We start from the raw sequence: 18,112 nt of genomic DNA, 5'->3' as shown, positions 1-18,112 counted from the left end.
GACTCACGTCTGAGCATACCCTGCCAACTTATGGCGAACAAAGTGGTACAAAAGGGGGTGGTGATGGAGGGAGCATCAGAACCAATCAAACACTCACACCCAGTCAACAGATCTGGGTTTGATCCATCACCATTCTTTAGCCCACTCTGCCACCCCAGTTCAGACATGGCCATATGCAAATCAGTCTGACCCTGTGCCTCATGGGAACAGTCCAGCCCGAACTGCGAAGCCATGCCTTTCCTGGACCGGAAACAAGCTTCCTAGGACCGGTTTCTGGCATTTCAGCCGTCTTCAGCCAGGCTTGCTTGAATCCAGTGGCAAAGTGAGCAAGGGACTCACGTCTGAGCATACCCTGCCAACTTATGGCGAACAAAGTGGTACAAAAGGGGGTGGTGATGGAGGGAGCATCAGAACCAATCAAACACTCACACCCAGTCAACAGATCTGGGTTTGATCCATCACCATTCTTTAGCCCACTCTGCCACCCCAGTTCAGACATGGCCATATGCAAATCAGTCTGACCCTGTGCCTCATGGGAACAGTCCAGCCCGAACTGCGAAGCCATGCCTTTCCTGGACCGGAAACAAGCTTCCTAGGACCGGTTTCTGGCATTTCAGCCGTCTTCAGCCAGGCTTGCTTGAATCCAGTGGCAAAGTGAGCAAGGGACTCACGTCTGAGCATACCCTGCCAACTTATGGCGAACAAAGTGGTACAAAAGGGGGTGGTGATGGAGGGAGCATCAGAACCAATCAAACACTCACACCCAGTCAACAGATCTGGGTTTGATCCATCACCATTCTTTAGCCCACTCTGCCACCCCAGTTCAGACATGGCCATATGCAAATCAGTCTGACCCTGTGCCTCATGGGAACAGTCCAGCCCGAACTGCGAAGCCATGCCTTTCCTGGACCGGAAACAAGCTTCCTAGGACCGGTTTCTGGCATTTCAGCCGTCTTCAGCCAGGCTTGCTTGAATCCAGTGGCAAAGTGAGCAAGGGACTCACGTCTGAGCATACCCTGCCAACTTATGGCGAACAAAGTGGTACAAAAGGGGGTGGTGATGGAGGGAGCATCAGAACCAATCAAACACTCACACCCAGTCAACAGATCTGGGTTTGATCCATCACCATTCTTTAGCCCACTCTGCCACCCCAGTTCAGACATGGCCATATGCAAATCAGTCTGACCCTGTGCCTCATGGGAACAGTCCAGCCCGAACTGCGAAGCCATGCCTTTCCTGGACCGGAAACAAGCTTCCTAGGACCGGTTTCTGGCATTTCAGCCGTCTTCAGCCAGGCTTGCTTGAATCCAGTGGCAAAGTGAGCAAGGGACTCACGTCTGAGCATACCCTGCCAACTTATGGCGAACAAAGTGGTACAAAAGGGGGTGGTGATGGAGGGAGCATCAGAACCAATCAAACACTCACACCCAGTCAACAGATCTGGGTTTGATCCATCACCATTCTTTAGCCCACTCTGCCACCCCAGTTCAGACATGGCCATATGCAAATCAGTCTGACCCTGTGCCTCATGGGAACAGTCCAGCCACCCCCTTTTGTACCGCTTTGTTCGCCATGAGTTGGCAGGGTATGCTCAGACGTGAGTCCCTTGCTCACTTTGCCACTGGATTCAAGCAAGCCTGGCTGAAGACGGCTGAAATGCCAGAAACCGGTCCTAGGAAGCTTGTTTCCGGTCCAGGGAAGGCATGGCTTGGCAGTTCGGGCTGGACTGTTCCCATGAGGCACAGGGTCAGACTGATTTGCATATGGCCATGTCTGAACTGGGGTGGCAGAGTGGGCTAAAGAATGGTGATGGATCAAACCCAGATCTGTTGACTGGGTGTGAGTGTTTGATTGGTTCTGATGCTCCGTCCATCACCACCCCCTTTTGTACCGCTTTGTTCGCCATGAGTTGGCAGGGTATGCTCAGACGTGAGTCCCTTGCTCACTTTGCCACTGGATTCAAGCAAGCCTGGCTGAAGACGGCTGAAATGCCAGAAACCGGTCCTAGGAAGCTTGTTTCCGGTCCAGGGAAGGCATGGCTTGGCAGTTCGGGCTGGACTGTTCCCATGAGGCACAGGGTCAGACTGATTTGCATATGGCCATGTCTGAACTGGGGTGGCAGAGTGGGCTAAAGAATGGTGATGGATCAAACCCAGATCTGTTGACTGGGTGTGAGTGTTTGATTGGTTCTGATGCTCCGTCCATCACCACCCCCTTTTGTACCGCTTTGTTCGCCATGAGTTGGCAGGGTATGCTCAGACGTGAGTCCCTTGCTCACTTTGCCACTGGATTCAAGCAAGCCTGGCTGAAGACGGCTGAAATGCCAGAAACCGGTCCTAGGAAGCTTGTTTCCGGTCCAGGGAAGGCATGGCTTGGCAGTTCGGGCTGGACTGTTCCCATGAGGCACAGGGTCAGACTGATTTGCATATGGCCATGTCTGAACTGGGGTGGCAGAGTGGGCTAAAGAATGGTGATGGATCAAACCCAGATCTGTTGACTGGGTGTGAGTGTTTGATTGGTTCTGATGCTCCGTCCATCACCACCCCCTTTTGTACCGCTTTGTTCGCCATGAGTTGGCAGGGTATGCTCAGACGTGAGTCCCTTGCTCACTTTGCCACTGGATTCAAGCAAGCCTGGCTGAAGACGGCTGAAATGCCAGAAACCGGTCCTAGGAAGCTTGTTTCCGGTCCAGGGAAGGCATGGCTTGGCAGTTCGGGCTGGACTGTTCCCATGAGGCACAGGGTCAGACTGATTTGCATATGGCCATGTCTGAACTGGGGTGGCAGAGTGGGCTAAAGAATGGTGATGGATCAAACCCAGATCTGTTGACTGGGTGTGAGTGTTTGATTGGTTCTGATGCTCCGTCCATCACCACCCCCTTTTGTACCGCTTTGTTCGCCATGAGTTGGCAGGGTATGCTCAGACGTGAGTCCCTTGCTCACTTTGCCACTGGATTCAAGCAAGCCTGGCTGAAGACGGCTGAAATGCCAGAAACCGGTCCTAGGAAGCTTGTTTCCGGTCCAGGGAAGGCATGGCTTGGCAGTTCGGGCTGGACTGTTCCCATGAGGCACAGGGTCAGACTGATTTGCATATGGCCATGTCTGAACTGGGGTGGCAGAGTGGGCTAAAGAATGGTGATGGATCAAACCCAGATCTGTTGACTGGGTGTGAGTGTTTGATTGGTTCTGATGCTCCGTCCATCACCACCCCCTTTTGTACCGCTGTGTGGTCGCTCAGGCAGTGCCTGGGCATGTTCTGCATTCGGCTGTGCAACACAGCCAGATGGAGAACATGCTAAGTGCGCATGAATGTTTGGCCGGCCCAAGAGGACTGGCCAAACATGCATGCCCACTTAGGGAGTGTAAACCACTCCTCACTTTGCTCAGCCCCTCCCTGACCTGGCTGGCTCCAGTCCCGCACAGAAAAATAAAATGATAATAATGTCTTGTTATTATAATTTTATTTTTATTTTTGCACTGCTCAAATAGCAGTGGGGCGACGCTTCTCCGCCTTAGTGGAGGAGCCGCCACTGGGTGTGGGTCCACCACAAGGAATAACGCCACAGATTTATAAAATACAGTTTCAATAATTTAAACCTGGGCTCAACCCCCTATTAACTGCGGCACAGAGCAGACAGCCTTAACTTAGGAAAATGTGTAACATATAAAAGAGCAACAAAACAGTTAAAAGTCAAAACATAACACAATAAAAATCCCACAACCAGTTTCTCAAAATAGACACATTGAATGTCTAAAATGACACCAAAACAACAAAAATTCAATAAGAGGAACCGTAGATATTAATTTTTTAAAGAATTAAGGTAAAAAGTGCCAAGAAAAAGTAAAGCGCCAATTAGAAGCCACTGCTCACTGTTGACCAAGACTGAGGCACAATTTCAGGCCAACTGCGATGGAGTACGGGATGGATACATTAAGTGGGTCATTCCGGTGGCAGATTTTACCTTGTGACTAGGAAGTACCCTGCCAGCGAACCATCATTTAGACACAGGAGGGCCCTAAGCTTTCGGTCGACAGACAATGCCCCGTTGAAATAAGGGCCAATGGAGGACGGACATTACACTGTACACTGTGCACCTATTTAGGGTGAACACTGTAATGTCCTTTTTTTCTATCCCTCACCACTAGTTTTCTGAAAAACAAAAACTTTGAAAAAGTTTATTGAACTCCCATCAAAACTGATAGCTGCCATACCCCAAATATATTGAACCTTTCAATGTACGGAAATATTAATTGGGCTGGTGGTCATCTATAAATCTGGTGAATGGTAGTCCATCAGGGTGGCGGAGGTTATGTTCTTGGACACCATGATGGACTGCACTCGTGCGCTAAACCCTCAATCAATAACAAAACACAGATAAACCTTGAGGATTCATTCACCTTATATTCATTATTTAAATAGTCACCGTAGTGAACACAATTTATCAGAACTCAAATAGATTTTGTATCAACACAAATTATTTTTTATGTTAGAATTAATCATTTAATATCTTAAATACTTTCATTTGATAGAGCAATGAGTATTGGTCCATAAATCAGATCATGTATGGCAACTAAATAACTACTGTCTCCTTCCGTATCATGTATGCAGTAGTCAGTGACACATTTTTATACAAACATATGGGCAATGTAATCAATCGGCCATATATTGAAATCAATTAGTTCATACAAATATAATTCCTGATAACATCCAATGATAGTTGTATGTACAAAAGATCAGGCACATTAATCTCTGAAATGGAGGTCGCCATCGCCCGGCAGGGTAAGGCTGCATTGTATCCAGCAAGGTCTTCTCAAAGTCGGAAAGCTGTTGGATGAGGTCCCGCTGCAGATGTTGGCTTTGGTGGGAAAACCGAGTGGTAGAAATTCCAATTTGAAGGCCACTGAAGTCACTGCACCAGGCAGATACTCTGTGCTCCTTCACCCGGTCAGATGCCTATCTTTTGACCTAGGGCCTGATTTGGGGTTTTACAGGGTGGTGGGGGACTTAATGCCCACTAATTTAACAGATGTTTGCCTGCCTGGGAATTGTTTGTGGATTGGAAGTGAGCGTGGAGGTGCAGCGGCAAAAGCTGTTTTGGGGATCAGTAGTGCAATAGCACGGGAGTGCTGCAGGTCAGGATTGAGGTGCACTAGCAGAGCTAGGGGTGGGTTCCAGTGGATGTACAGCAGCAGGTGGTACAGATCAGGACAGAGATTTATAGGCTGAGCTGTGTTTATGGGCCCCAGTACTGGAACAGCAGCGGGTGATGTTGGTCACAGTTCAGCTGCATCCGCTTTAGCATGGGTTTGGGTCACAGTACTGGAAATGAAGGGGGTATTGCAGGTTAGAATTGGGGTACATTGGCCGGGCTGTGTGTTAGTGTCCTTATATGGAAATATCTAGGAGTGCTGCAGGTCAGTACTGAGATGCATTGGCCGAGTTCTGTGTGGGTTCCAATACTGGGATAGCAGCAGAGCTAAAGGCCAAGACAAATGTGTATAGAGACCGCTGTGTGTGGATCCTGTGAGATAATGGCCACCCCCAATGTTTGTGGCTGATGCCGTTGTTTTTTTAACTCTGCACACTGAGGCACTGCTGTCCAGTCTCCAGTGTATGTGCTCTGTCCCGTAAAACATGGCAGAATCACCTAACTCCTAATTGGCATATTTAACTTTCTGGTAAGGCCATAGTATATGGTGTAGGGGGATACATCAATTCCCAGCTACTTCCCATCCCTTACTAGCCACAAGCTCGAACACCCTGTTGATGGCCATGATAGACGCATGCAAACATCTCAAGTTCCTCCTAACTGGAGCATCGCACCCGCTCACTCTACCTGATACTTGCTGATTGGTCCTTTTCAGGTTCTGTACAATGACAACACCTTCATTATGGGTCACATAGTCACACGGTGGCCGGATGGAGATGCCGACAAGGCGGACAAGCTCTTTCGTTGCATTCAGAGTATGCCTGGGAACCAGGAGATAGCCTACAATAGCTGCTACAGTGGAGGTAAGTCCTAGGAGCATCGTCCCATGCCAGGCCACCCCACTGAACAGGCAAACTCTAGGTTTTCCACCAGGTGATGGCTATGCATCACCAGTTCAGACGGCGGCCGAGTAAGTCAAATTATTGTAGGTTACATTAAGACAAGCCACCTACTAAGACAGTAACTTATTATCAATTAATTTGCTTTCATTTAGCTTCAAATGTGGTTAAGATGAGATGACCCCTTTCAAAGCCTGTATTAAGTTACTACACATTGTATTGAATGTAAGTGTACTTCTTTAGTGCCTCATTGCTGTGACCCGTCTGCCAAACCGCTTTGACAGACAGTAGCATTCTGAATACTTCATTGGTAAGGATGTGGGTTTGTAGAGTGCAGTGTGAGAAGTGTTCATGAAAAATCAGAGAGGGTCTTTGGAGGCATCTGTGAGACATCATTGTTTTCTTTCTTGTGTTGTTCAGGAGTAATCCAGTTTAGTATATCCTAGTGCAGCTTAATTAAAATTAGTTTAGGGGAGTGCATCTAGTGTTTTGTAAATTAAGTGATATTTAGCGTCAGATTTGAGGTATTGATTTGCCCTCCCACATATGTGTGGTTGGTGTTAGTATGGCGAGAACCTAGGCAGAGCGCAAGGGAGTGCTGAACAGGGATAGGCGCCCTGAAAACAATTCACAATAGATTACAAGAAGGAAAGTATTGTAGGGTAGTGAGACCTCTTGTGTAGAGATGTGGCCTTCCAAGACGTCAGTCTTTGTATCTTTTCCGATTTGAAAGAGGGCTGGGGAGGTTTTGAGGTTGACAGGAATGTTGTACCATATCCTGGGAGACTAAACAAATGGTCATGAAATACTGGCAATTACTGCAGAATTAAACATATTTCAATGGAATTGATTCAGACAACCCACTCTTTGCATACAAACTCAGTAGGAATTTAAAAGAAAAGCTTTGGAAAAAAGAAGTAGCTAATAAACAAAAAAGACAAACGAAAACACAGGGGGCTGCAGCCGCTATGATGCAGTCATAGCTGGCAACAAAGTTGTCCAACTTCTGTCAGGTTACAGCTATAAAGGAAAAGCAGTTTATACGTGTGACACTGTGTATCGCAGATATTTACTAAAAGATCCTTCAGAAAGACATTGGTGGGAAAAAAATAAACATGAGGTAAAAACTAGACTTTACAAACGTAAAAACATTAGAATTTGCTCAGAAAAATCTCTAAATACAACCTAATGCTTGAACTCATCTCTTAACCTATAAATTCCACATCCAATGCCAACACCCTTCTAAACAACAATGTTTTGGAAAGCTATGAGAACAGCCATGCCCAATTACAACCACATGTGCACGACAAAGCCTCTGAAGACCTTGCTGACAATAAAGAATACATCTGCAGACAGAAGAGAAAATGAAAGAAGAACAGGACACCCTAGGACTCCCCTAAACACACAGACAAACCATCACATCAACCAAAGCAAAGTACTATGTCAACACCATCAGTGACGTCACCAACATAAGCAGAATGCTGTTCAAGACAATCAAGCACTACAGCAACTCCCTGCCGGACCCACATATTCCACTCAATAGAAAAGTGCAATGCCCTCAAGCCCTGCTTCAGTGGCAAAATACAGAAGATCCGTCAGCACATCGTCACCAAGCCTGCTTCAATTCTTACACCCACTCCTTCCCATACAATACCACAATGGTTAACCTTGAAAGCCATACCTTTCCCTGATCTTGCTGACACACTGAACTCCTCCAAAGTCACTTCTTATGAAGATAGTTGTGTTCTTCATCAGCGCTCTCACTGGAGATGCTCTCTTAACCCTACTTACCATTGTCAATGCCTCCCTCAGAGCATCTTCCCAGAAGTTCTCAAAACAGACCAGATTTTCCCACTCCTAAAGAGGCCTGCACTAGACCCTGATGGCAGCGCCAGCTACCGGCAATCACTCACCTACCATTCATCGGCAAGATCATTGAAAAAGCTGTCTATGTTCAACTCCAAGATCACGCCAGTGCTAACCATCTTCTGCATGACTACCAATCTGGCTTCAGACCACACCACATGATGGAGACCACAACCTTACACTTCGTAGTTGGTGCCCTCTGGACCACAGATGATGATGATTGTTATATTCAGATTTGTACAGCGCACAGCTACCCAACCAAGGATTTCCCAGTGCAATGCTACAATAGGAAATCGAGAACAGAGAAGCAACTGCTATACTTGGCAGGGATTAAAAGAGCCAGGTGTTGAGTTTCCTGCGATAAGAAGAGAGCAAGCAACATGATCTTAACTCAGCCAGGAGAGAATGCCATAACTTTGGGCCTAAGAAAGAGAAGGCTCGACCTCCCTGTCTGGCTCTCTTAACTCTCGGAACAACTGCAAGGTCCAAGTTGCTACCACGTAAAGAACAACTAGTAGTTTAAGGCAGCACCAAAGGTCTTAAGTTAGAGGGACCAGAGTCGAAAAACATTTGTGTACGTAACAGAGTGCCTTAAATTGGATGCGACGCTCAACAGGGAGCAAGTGCAATTTGCGGAGCAGGTTAGCGGTGGAATAGAACTTGGGACGATGCAGTAGAAGTCTTGCCACTGCATTCTGCACTATTTGAAGATGTCTAAGGAGATTCTTCATTACTCCAAGACACAAGATATTTCTGTAGTTGGGCCTCAAGATCACCAAGGCCTGAATGAAAGTTCATTGGGCCAAAAACGGAAAGCACCCTAAGATTTTTTTTAGCCATCTCAAAATGCCAAAGCAGGTGGCGGCCAATTTAGAGATCTGAAAACTCACAGAAAGATTTGTGTCCAGCCAAACACCTAGGTTTTTGACTAATGGGACACGGGCAGGTAGGGTGCCTATCACCTGAGGCCATAGATGCGGGCCCCAGAGATGGGGAAGGTTTCCCAGCACCAACACCTCAGTCATGTCTCCATTTAACTTTAGAAAGTTGGAATTCATCCAGGAAGCAGACTTGAGAAAGACAGATGTTCAGAGTCACTGAACTCTTATTCTCCTGGGAAGACAATGATCTGGGTGTCGCCAGCATAAGATAGAAGTGTGAGGCCATGTTTTTCCACCGGGTCTGCTAGAGGCCTTACATACAGGTTAAAAAGAAGAGGGCTGAGCCCTGAGAAACCCCGCATGACAGAGGGTGTCACTTAGATGACCCCTGTCTCCTGATATTGCTGGACCTCTCAGCAGTGGCGGCTGCCAGCTATGGGGGTGCTGGGGCGGGCAAACCGCTGAGTGGAGAGGGATATAAGAGAGGGCAGGAGGAACAGAAAGAAAAAAAAGAAAGAAAATCACTTACCTGGCTTGCATGTCATCGATCTTCCCGATCTTCTTCTCCACTCCAGACTGGGCCCAGCAAACTCCCTTAACCAATCCTGGCGCTGCTCTCATGCTATGAGAGCAGTCTGAGGGTTGGATGCAGCAGGCTGGCTGGATGCTTCTTCAGGCCCCGTAGACCTGTGCTTGGTCTCCACCCAGCTGTCTGACAGCCAGGTGGAGATCTTCAAAATGTGCATGTTACTTTGGCCAGCACAAGACAGCCACCCAAAGTGACATGCGCTTTGGAGCATCCAGCCAGCCACTGTTCCTGTCCTCTGCTGCTAATCAGCATCATCACTCCCCCGCCCAAGTAAAGAAACCACAGCTGCCTTTCAGCTGACTTTGACATAACAGACCATCTCACCCAAATTCGCACCCTGGAGTCTTCACCGGCACTGTCTTTTACTGGTTCTCCTAGCTCCTAGCTTTCTATTTAGCACCAGTTTGTTTACATGGGCTCCTTCAGGTCACAAAAGATTCCTATCACCTGTAGAGTCTCCCAGAGCTCTATACTGTCTTCTGTCATCTTCATCCTATACATGGAGCTGCTTGGACATCCAATGCTGCAAGCTCTGCTTGCACATCATTTAGACCTGGTTGTCCATCGCCTACCTAAAGCTCATCCCAACCAAAACAGAATTCCTGTTATTTGCCAATAACAAAAAACGAGAAACAGAACACACACGGCTCAATGGCATTAACGATGACAGGTTTGAACACAGCTTTTACTGAATGCCACGTCACTTTGATACACCCTGGACACCAACTTCAGCTTCAAGGAACACAGTGCCAAAAAACAAGGATGGGCTGGCAGCAGCTCTCTCTTTTGAAGAAAATCATACAATTTCTTCCAGAAAGCAACTACAGAACTGCTGTGCAAGCCCTCACACTCTTGCATCTTGATGGTGGAGATGTCCTACTCCATGGCCTCGCAGACTCCACACTGGCACCTCTTAGGGACACCTTACATTCTGCAGCACATTTTATCCAGGGCCTGAAGAAATATAATTATATCAATCCCATTCTGATGGAACTCCATTGGCTCCTCTTGCTGGCCAGTTCTACCTTCAAAGCCAGTTGCATCATTTACAAAGCTATCATGACCAGCACCCCTGTTTGTCTTGGAAGCTCACCATCTCCAGTGGATCTCGGCCACCTACAGCCAGAACACCAACAAACTGCAAGCTAAGAAGTGTAAAGAAAATAAGAGCAAGATAATAGGTCTGTTCCATCTAAGCACATAGGATTTGGAACGGCATCCCTGTATCCAACAGCAGCACCCCAACACTGCTCTAATTTAGAAAAGAGTTAAAGACTCACCCCTTTAAAGATCATAACATCAAAATGCATGAACCATACACATCCCAACTTCCTCTCCTCCTACTCCTTGACTTTATGCTCAGCTTTGACCATGGACAGCGCTCCACTATCTTTTGGCTAGGTATGCGCTATAGAAATACCATATACCTACATACATACAGAGAGTCGCTAGACGTTTTAGGGAACATTGATGAAAAATGTGTCAGTTGCATCCAATACTCAAACAAATGGCACACAAACCAGACAGGGACAGTAACAATGGGTGTTACAACAGGAATATTTTGGATCAAAAGACTTGATTGTGAAGTGCAGTAAGGCCTTGTGATTGGATTGAAATGTTCCACTTTTTGTAATAACAATACTTTGTTTGTTTAACAGCTTTATTTCGATTGTTACATCATAAAAGCAACACAAAAAAAAAAAAAAGAAACAAGTTATCAAGCAATTAGACGATTAAAAGTCACCAGTTAAACAGTAATTAACAGCCGTTTTGTCCTGATCGACCAAGCCCATGACAGAAATTTCGCAAGGCTAAAAACATACAAGGGCCGGGTATCTGATATTAAAATTCGGAGTGCCACAGATGAATGCCTGGTGCCCAAGGCCCTACACACGGGCTTAAGCCACGTTTGCCTTGGGCAAGCATAGGCCGGGCAAACAAACAAAAAATGTTCAATTGACTGTTTGGGAGTACTACAGAAGGGACAAAACGCAACTGTCTGGTAAGGCGGTTTCCTGCAAGATGTTAGGGCACGCACAGGGAGGGACCCCACTCTAAATCTAAAGTAAAGGGCCCGGTCATATGGCTTCCAGACCAAATCCAGGTAGAGCTCCAGGCAGGGTGAATCCTTATGCACTAAAAACTCCTCTGTGAGCCTACCATGAGTAGAATCCGTGGAAATTCTGCTTCTAACCCAGTTCCAATATAAGGTTTTCAAGGCTGCTTTCGGAGGGGAAGACCTATTTTCCCAAGCTTCACTAAGGCCTAGTTTGCCAAGCATAGACTTGACATCAGTAAGCCATCTGATCCTACACCAGCCTACCATAGACATCACCTCTGCTAGGCCTTTAGCATACTTAGCGAGTTCGGAGACGCGCCATAGCCTGGCCCATTAGAGCAGTGGACGCAATCTTGCTACATCGCTAATTTGCTGGCAACCAAGGTCCAAAAGGAGGGGTAACGTGGGTGTACTCTCCGGGAGAGACATAATGCATTTTAGGAACTTATTCTCTGACCTAGTTAGGACGCTGATGTTAGAGGTACCCCAAAGTTCAGCGCCATACAAAGCGGAACTAACTCCCTTTGCCCTGTAGATATCCAAAACAGGGGCAATAGGCTTGGTCGAAGAAGATCTCTGCTCTCTGACGAGTGCCCCTGTAACCCTTTTATGGTTAAGAGACATTTTTAATATATGAGGGGTCCACTGCATGGAATCTGTGATACGAATCCCTAGGTAGTCAAAAACAGTGACCCTTTCCAGAGAGGTTTCACTAAGGACAGGGGGACGGCCTAATTTTTTGGGGGGATTTAATACCAAGTACTTCGTTTTATTTGTATTTATTACTAGGCCCCGTTGGTCACAGAAGGTCTGAAAGTTGTTTAAAAGTCTCTGTAGGCCCGCCGAGCTTTTTGAGATTAAAAGGGTATCATCAGCAAAGAGAAGGGTGGGAATTCTCTCCCCTGCCAATGATGGTGCGTCCGAAGGTTGTTTGAGTAGATGGTCCACAACCCCATTCACGTAGAGTGAAAAAAGGGTGGGAGCCAGGACGCAGCCCTGGCGCACCCCTTTTGCCACTGGGATCCTGCTGGTTTTCTGGCCTTCAGTACCCCAGCGCACCTGCGCATAATTGCCATCATGCAGGCGCACTAAGATAGAGAGGATGTTTGGTGGAATCCCCATTTCAGCTAACACGCCCCATAGCTGTCCTCTGGGCACAAGGTCGAAGGCAGTCTTCAGGTCAATAAATGCCAAATAAAGACTGCCTCCGCCTATCACTACCACCTTCCAGTATAGTAGTAAAAGCCTGAAGGCCTGCTCTATCGTGCCCGTTCCAGCCCTAAAACCAGCCTGATAGTCCGACAGAATCTCTTTGTCGTTAATCCATTGGAGGATTCTTTCTAGGACCACCTTTCCCACAATCTTCTGGGTTGAATCCAATAAACTTATTGGTCGGTAATTGGCAGGGTCGTCCCTCCGACCTTTCTTAAAGATAGGGACAACCTCTGCCCCCTTCCAAGAGTCGGGAATGGCTGCTCCTTTGTCGATTGCATTGATCAGAAAATGAATAAGCTTCCCCCACCTCTGCAGGTTTGAACGCAGCAGATCCCCCGGAACTCCGTTGGGTCCCGCTGCTTTCTGGGGCACAATACACCTAATAGCGTGTTCTACTTCTTTGATTGTGAATGGGGAGACTATTTCATTTCCCATGGGTACTAAGGGTCCATAGGATGCAGGGGGGGCAAAAGCCTCTTGATGGTTCGAATACAAGTTAGTAAAGTGTTCGAACCAGGCCTGACCAGTTATATTACACGTTATAAAGTTACTAACAGGTCTGTTCCTTTCCCTAATAGTATTCCAAAAACGGGCTGCATCCCGCCCAATGCTTGCTTCTCTTAGGGTTTGCCAGTATGCGTCTTCCCATTCCTTTTTTGCAATCCCAATCACTTGTTTGTATTCTGCTCTAGCCTGCAGCACAAGGGGCTGCGACTTTGTCCTAACAGCTTGAATGAGGCACGCCTTCAATTCTCTACATTTTGACGTATACCACCCCTGCTTTTCTTTTGACCTGGGGTGGCCATCCGGCCTACTTACGCGTGCTTGCGCCTTGAAGAGATTACCAATCGAGTTGATAGTCTCCTCGAACATCAGCGTAATCCTGGGTAAGGCAGATTGATCTAAAGAGATTGTTGCCATCTCGCTTAGTGTGGTTTCCAAAAATTGATCTATAGCCTGTAGTTTTGGTGCGTCAGAGGCTACTTTCCGCCATTTGAGGCGCCTACCACAATTAGACAGAGTGACGTCCGATGTTATCCTTTTGACTGGTGATAGGGTTGGGGTATTATGATTTAACCATAGGTGCCTTAAAGAAAGCGAAAGGAAATTGTGATCGCTATCTGTGGTAGGTATTACAGCCATATCCACAACAGACTGCCAAAGGTCAAAATCAAGCAAGATGTAATCGATCCGGGAAGAGTGGTTAACCCTGTTGTATGTATGACTGCCCAATGGGTCAGAGGTGGTTCTTCCAATAACAATACTATAGTTTTTGGTTTCAATTACTAGTCAGTTCCCCACAATTGTCTCTTAATAAGCTTTCCATACCTCTGTTTTCAGATGGTCCCCATATGCGTCTATCATTTAGCATCCATTCTTGGTACCTGTCACAAAGAACCCTGCATCACATTGGTTAAAAATATTTCTTCGAAAATTTCCATCATTTTTCACATTAATTCATTTTTTTTCTGGATAACCAGAGCATACCCTCCCTTGCTGCTGGAGAATGAAGTAAACTATATTAAGCAATAACAGACTTTGTACGGACATTTAGACATTGAACTAACAGGAATTAGGCTCACTTGGGCTGAACAACATTATAAGTGTTAGATTTTACATTGTGAACAGAGCAATGAAATGTGTACATAATCCGAGATTACGGGGGTTATAAGACATTTTGGAAATCAACGAAATATGGATAATGTCAGAATGAGTTATGAAATTTATTGTGCAATTGAAGGAATTAAATTATTATTTCTTAAGCTCATGTGTGGACATGATTTGAATCATATTTCTTCTGTCTGCACCACTTTGGGATATGTATAGTAATCTTTCTATATTTTTATGAATCATGTTGAGTGTCATTTGATTTCTACATATGTATATCAGAAAAATAGATAATGCACTTTTTGTCTGAGCAAGGTCTTTGTAAGACCGAAACGTGTTGCTGTGACTGCCATATAGGCATACAAACAGAATAAAAAAAGACTTCCAGTGCCGGTGTTCTTTGTGACAGCTACTGAGTCAGGTTTGTTTGGATATATATAGCAAGAGAGTGTTATGCTTGTTTTTGTCTCTTTCACTTTCCTTTATACAAAATTGTTTCTTGGTCACTGACTGCTGAGGCATTGTTAGCAGCGCACACATAAAAGACACCATGGTAGATGTAAGTACTGCTTAGTTACTGGCATGTGCAACTTCAAGTGCCATCCTATTTTTGAAGTCCAGATCCTGGTGCTGCAGGTGGAGAAGGCCGGCCTTCTGGGCTTTTTATATTTAAAATTCCTGGTTTCCAGTCCAGCGATTTCCTGCCTTCTCATATCTCAAAAACAAAGAAAACCACTTACTTCGCACTCGCTGCATCGCTGAGTCGGCGAAGCAGCGAGCGCAAGGTAAGTTTTTTGTAAAAATGTATTTAATTTTCCCTTATTGTCGCCTGTCGACTCTCCCCCCTCACTCCCCCCCCCCCCCCCACCATGCCCCCTGTCCCACCGCTCTAACCTGCATGGCCACTCCTGTCAAAAAGCACTTATTTGACATGGTGAATTTCTCGCCCAGGTATCATTCCTCAAGCCATGTATGTGATGCTGCTGATCTTGAAGATGTTGCAGGCTTTTTGGGGGAACGTGTTGGCTGTAAGGTGAACGGTGAAGCCCTAACGGTTAATTTTGGAGAGCTAGGCTTGAATTTGTGACTGTTTGTTGTTGTTAAATTAACAGAAGTAATTTGGTCTTGTTGGACTAAGCTTCAGATAGGTGCTAGCCATCCAGTTCTGGATGAGGTCAAGGCAGCACTTGAGGTTCTGAATGTTGTGAGCAGCATAGATTTATTGGCAGTGTTGTGTGTCATGAGCGCATTGATGGATCTTGACCCTGTTGTCAGGGAGTAGAAATCCCATGCCTTCCAAGTCGAGGTAATACCTCTCAGCAGTAGCGATAGCAAAAGGTATTGACTGATTACCCATTTGTCCTCTTGGCTTAAGTTTCCTCAGTTTCCTCACTTGCCTTTAATGACTTCTTTTTGTATTTTCATTTGCAGGTGTTTTCAAGCTTCACAAAGGCGATGTCATCCGACTGCACATTCCACGGACGAATGCCTCTGTCGATATGAGGGGCGATGCCACATTTTTGGGACTGGTGAAACTCTAACTGAGGAGGTGCAGGAAGGGACCTGGTGTTAACCTGTGTCCAGGAAGTACAATGTTATGCAACCTTGGTGAAGAAGGGTTCTCCTGCTGAACTACTAAAGGCCAGGGTGTGTAATGTCTAACAGTGGCACCAGGAAATGCCCAGTAACTATGGCAAACAACAGGCCAGATAGCCACCAAAGAACCTTTGACCACGTGGAATTGCAATGGACCCCCGTCTCTTGAACATTCTGCCGGGCTCTGGGGACTTAACATCTGGCTAGAACAAGAGCCAGGAGAGAGTAGACTCCTCTTGCCAAAGCAGATTGAAGAAGGACGTTTGAAGTGGTTTTCTTTTCTAAGCCGCAAACTCTTGAGTTCCTGGACAGTACATAAGAGGAGTTCAAGATATCAGAAGTGGTTCTCTGCCCATGCTTGCTCTGGCTGGTCTCTAGATGATATGGTGAAAGGCACCAACATGCCATATGTCCTGGTGGTCTTGGTGGTTGGTGGGGCCTGGGAACCAAAAGGGAAGTTTTGCGAACAAGCGGATCTTCTCCTATCGGTTTTATGGTTACTTCTGGCGTTACTTTAACCTCCGCCCTCAACGCACTCTACTTTTTCACTCTCTTTACTTACTTCTTTTGCTGTCCAAGTTCTAACTCTTTCTCAATAATTCACAGAGGGGCAACTTTTCATTATAATAGTTAAGGCAGCAGACTTAGAGCACCCTACTAGGTTTGGGTGACATTTTTAATAAAATGCATGAAAATGTGCATTTCCAACAGTGTCAAAATGCAATAGTTCCTGAAGCAACAAACATCCTTGCACTGTTCCTGAATTCTCTCTCTTCTCTATGCTGTTCCATTCACTCAATTTCCCCCTTATTTTCTCGCTTTCTCTCTTCCCTCCCTCCCTGTCCTCACATCTCTTTTATCAGCAAGGACTTGGGCTTCTACTGCCACCAGGTGTTGATCTCATTTAGGTCTTTTTTGTGGTTTCTTGAAGCACTGGTCATAGCATTTCTTCCCTAGACATGTTATCTCAAAGTAGAGTCCAGGCCCACAGGCAGGAACATTAAATTATATAACTATTTTTATATCAAAGCAGAACTTCCCCATACGCTGGGATTGAAAGGGAAGTTTGGTTCTAGAAACCCCTCCCCATTCGCTTCAACACAGTTTGTGTTCTTATGTATGTCTTGTCAACATCACTGGCCTAGTTTGCAACATAAGAGTTCATTATTAGTTAGTAATTTGATACCCGAGTCAAAAAAACTGGATTTGTGGGACTTTACAAAGCATTTACTCAAGTCGAAAGGTTCATGAGCATTGGGTCCTTTCCCCATGAGTACGTCTGCATTAAAAGAGGTAAAAGGGGTGGTAAGAGGTGCCTAGGAAGGTATCAGGCGAAATTGAAAACAGCAGCTGTGGTGAAGACTACACAAAGGTACACTTACGAAAGACAAACGCGGCATCGCCGGACTGCGGGAATGGGCTCCATCAATATCTAGAGACAGTCAACAATTCAGTTGGACCAAAAAGTATAGCAGGAAAGTCCTTCACATGAGCCAACAAGGGGCCCTCTGTAGAGTAAACCAGTTCTTATTAGGACCACACAAACACAACTACTAGTAGAATTAATGAGGGAACAATAGATCACAAGAATGACAAGTGAACACAAACCACCCTCTGAACCTTCTACGCCCTCTCGAAGCAAGATGACATCATTACGATAGCCCCCTTCTTTAACAACCATGCAAGCTAAACAAAGATATGACCAAAATAATGGAGCAATATCAGAAAATGAAAAATCAGATGACATGGGAAAATTAGATACAGAGTAAAATGTAGCATTTGTTGCACACATATGTTCATATCCACTTCCATTTTATTTGTCAATGCCACCAGTATTGTTTGTTTTATTAATGTATTCATTATATTTGTTTGCCCATTGCTTTGAGACAGTGTAGGTTGTACATAGATTGTTTAAACCATCTGATTGCAAGACTGTCTCAATTTCCTTGGACGAGAACTTTACCCCATTATCTGTTACTAATTCTAAAGGTAAACTTTGTCTCCCAAAACTTAATTGAATAAAGGTATACCAAGACTATGCCATATGTTTTTGTTTCTTTGAATTTCCTACATCAGATCTATAAAATGCATTCCTTTTTTTTTTACCCATAACCTGTTCAGTTCTAGAGTGTTTTTCTTCTCAATTTGTATGCTTTTCTTCCATTTCTTCACCCAAACGTCCACTTCATCATCTATTCTGGGGCATCAGTACAACTCTTTTAACCTCTTTGTAGATAAAGTCTTTCTTAC

At 45.7% G+C, this 18,112-nt stretch overlaps 1 protein-coding gene across 2 annotated transcripts in view; it reads left to right on the top strand.

Moving 5' to 3' along the window:
* The window catches only part of TNFSF13 (TNF superfamily member 13), a 166,026-nt gene extending 148,126 nt beyond the window's left edge, over positions 1 to 17,900 (top strand). For both annotated transcript variants that reach the window (XM_085637825.1, XM_085637826.1), the window contains exons 5-6: positions 5,865 to 6,012; positions 15,698 to 17,900. In XM_085637825.1, the coding sequence (XP_085493951.1) occupies positions 5,865 to 6,012; positions 15,698 to 15,807 (258 nt within the window). In that variant the 3' untranslated portion in view covers positions 15,808 to 17,900. The remainder of the gene's footprint in view (positions 1 to 5,864; positions 6,013 to 15,697) is intronic.
* Positions 17,901 to 18,112: the final 212 nt, after the last annotated feature.

This window comes from Triturus cristatus, chromosome 12 (genome assembly GCF_964204655.1).
Source record: "Triturus cristatus chromosome 12, aTriCri1.1, whole genome shotgun sequence".
Taxonomy (NCBI): Eukaryota; Metazoa; Chordata; class Amphibia; order Caudata; family Salamandridae; genus Triturus; species Triturus cristatus.
Note: the sequence above shows the minus strand (reverse complement) of the source record. Positions and strands in the feature narration are given on the sequence as shown.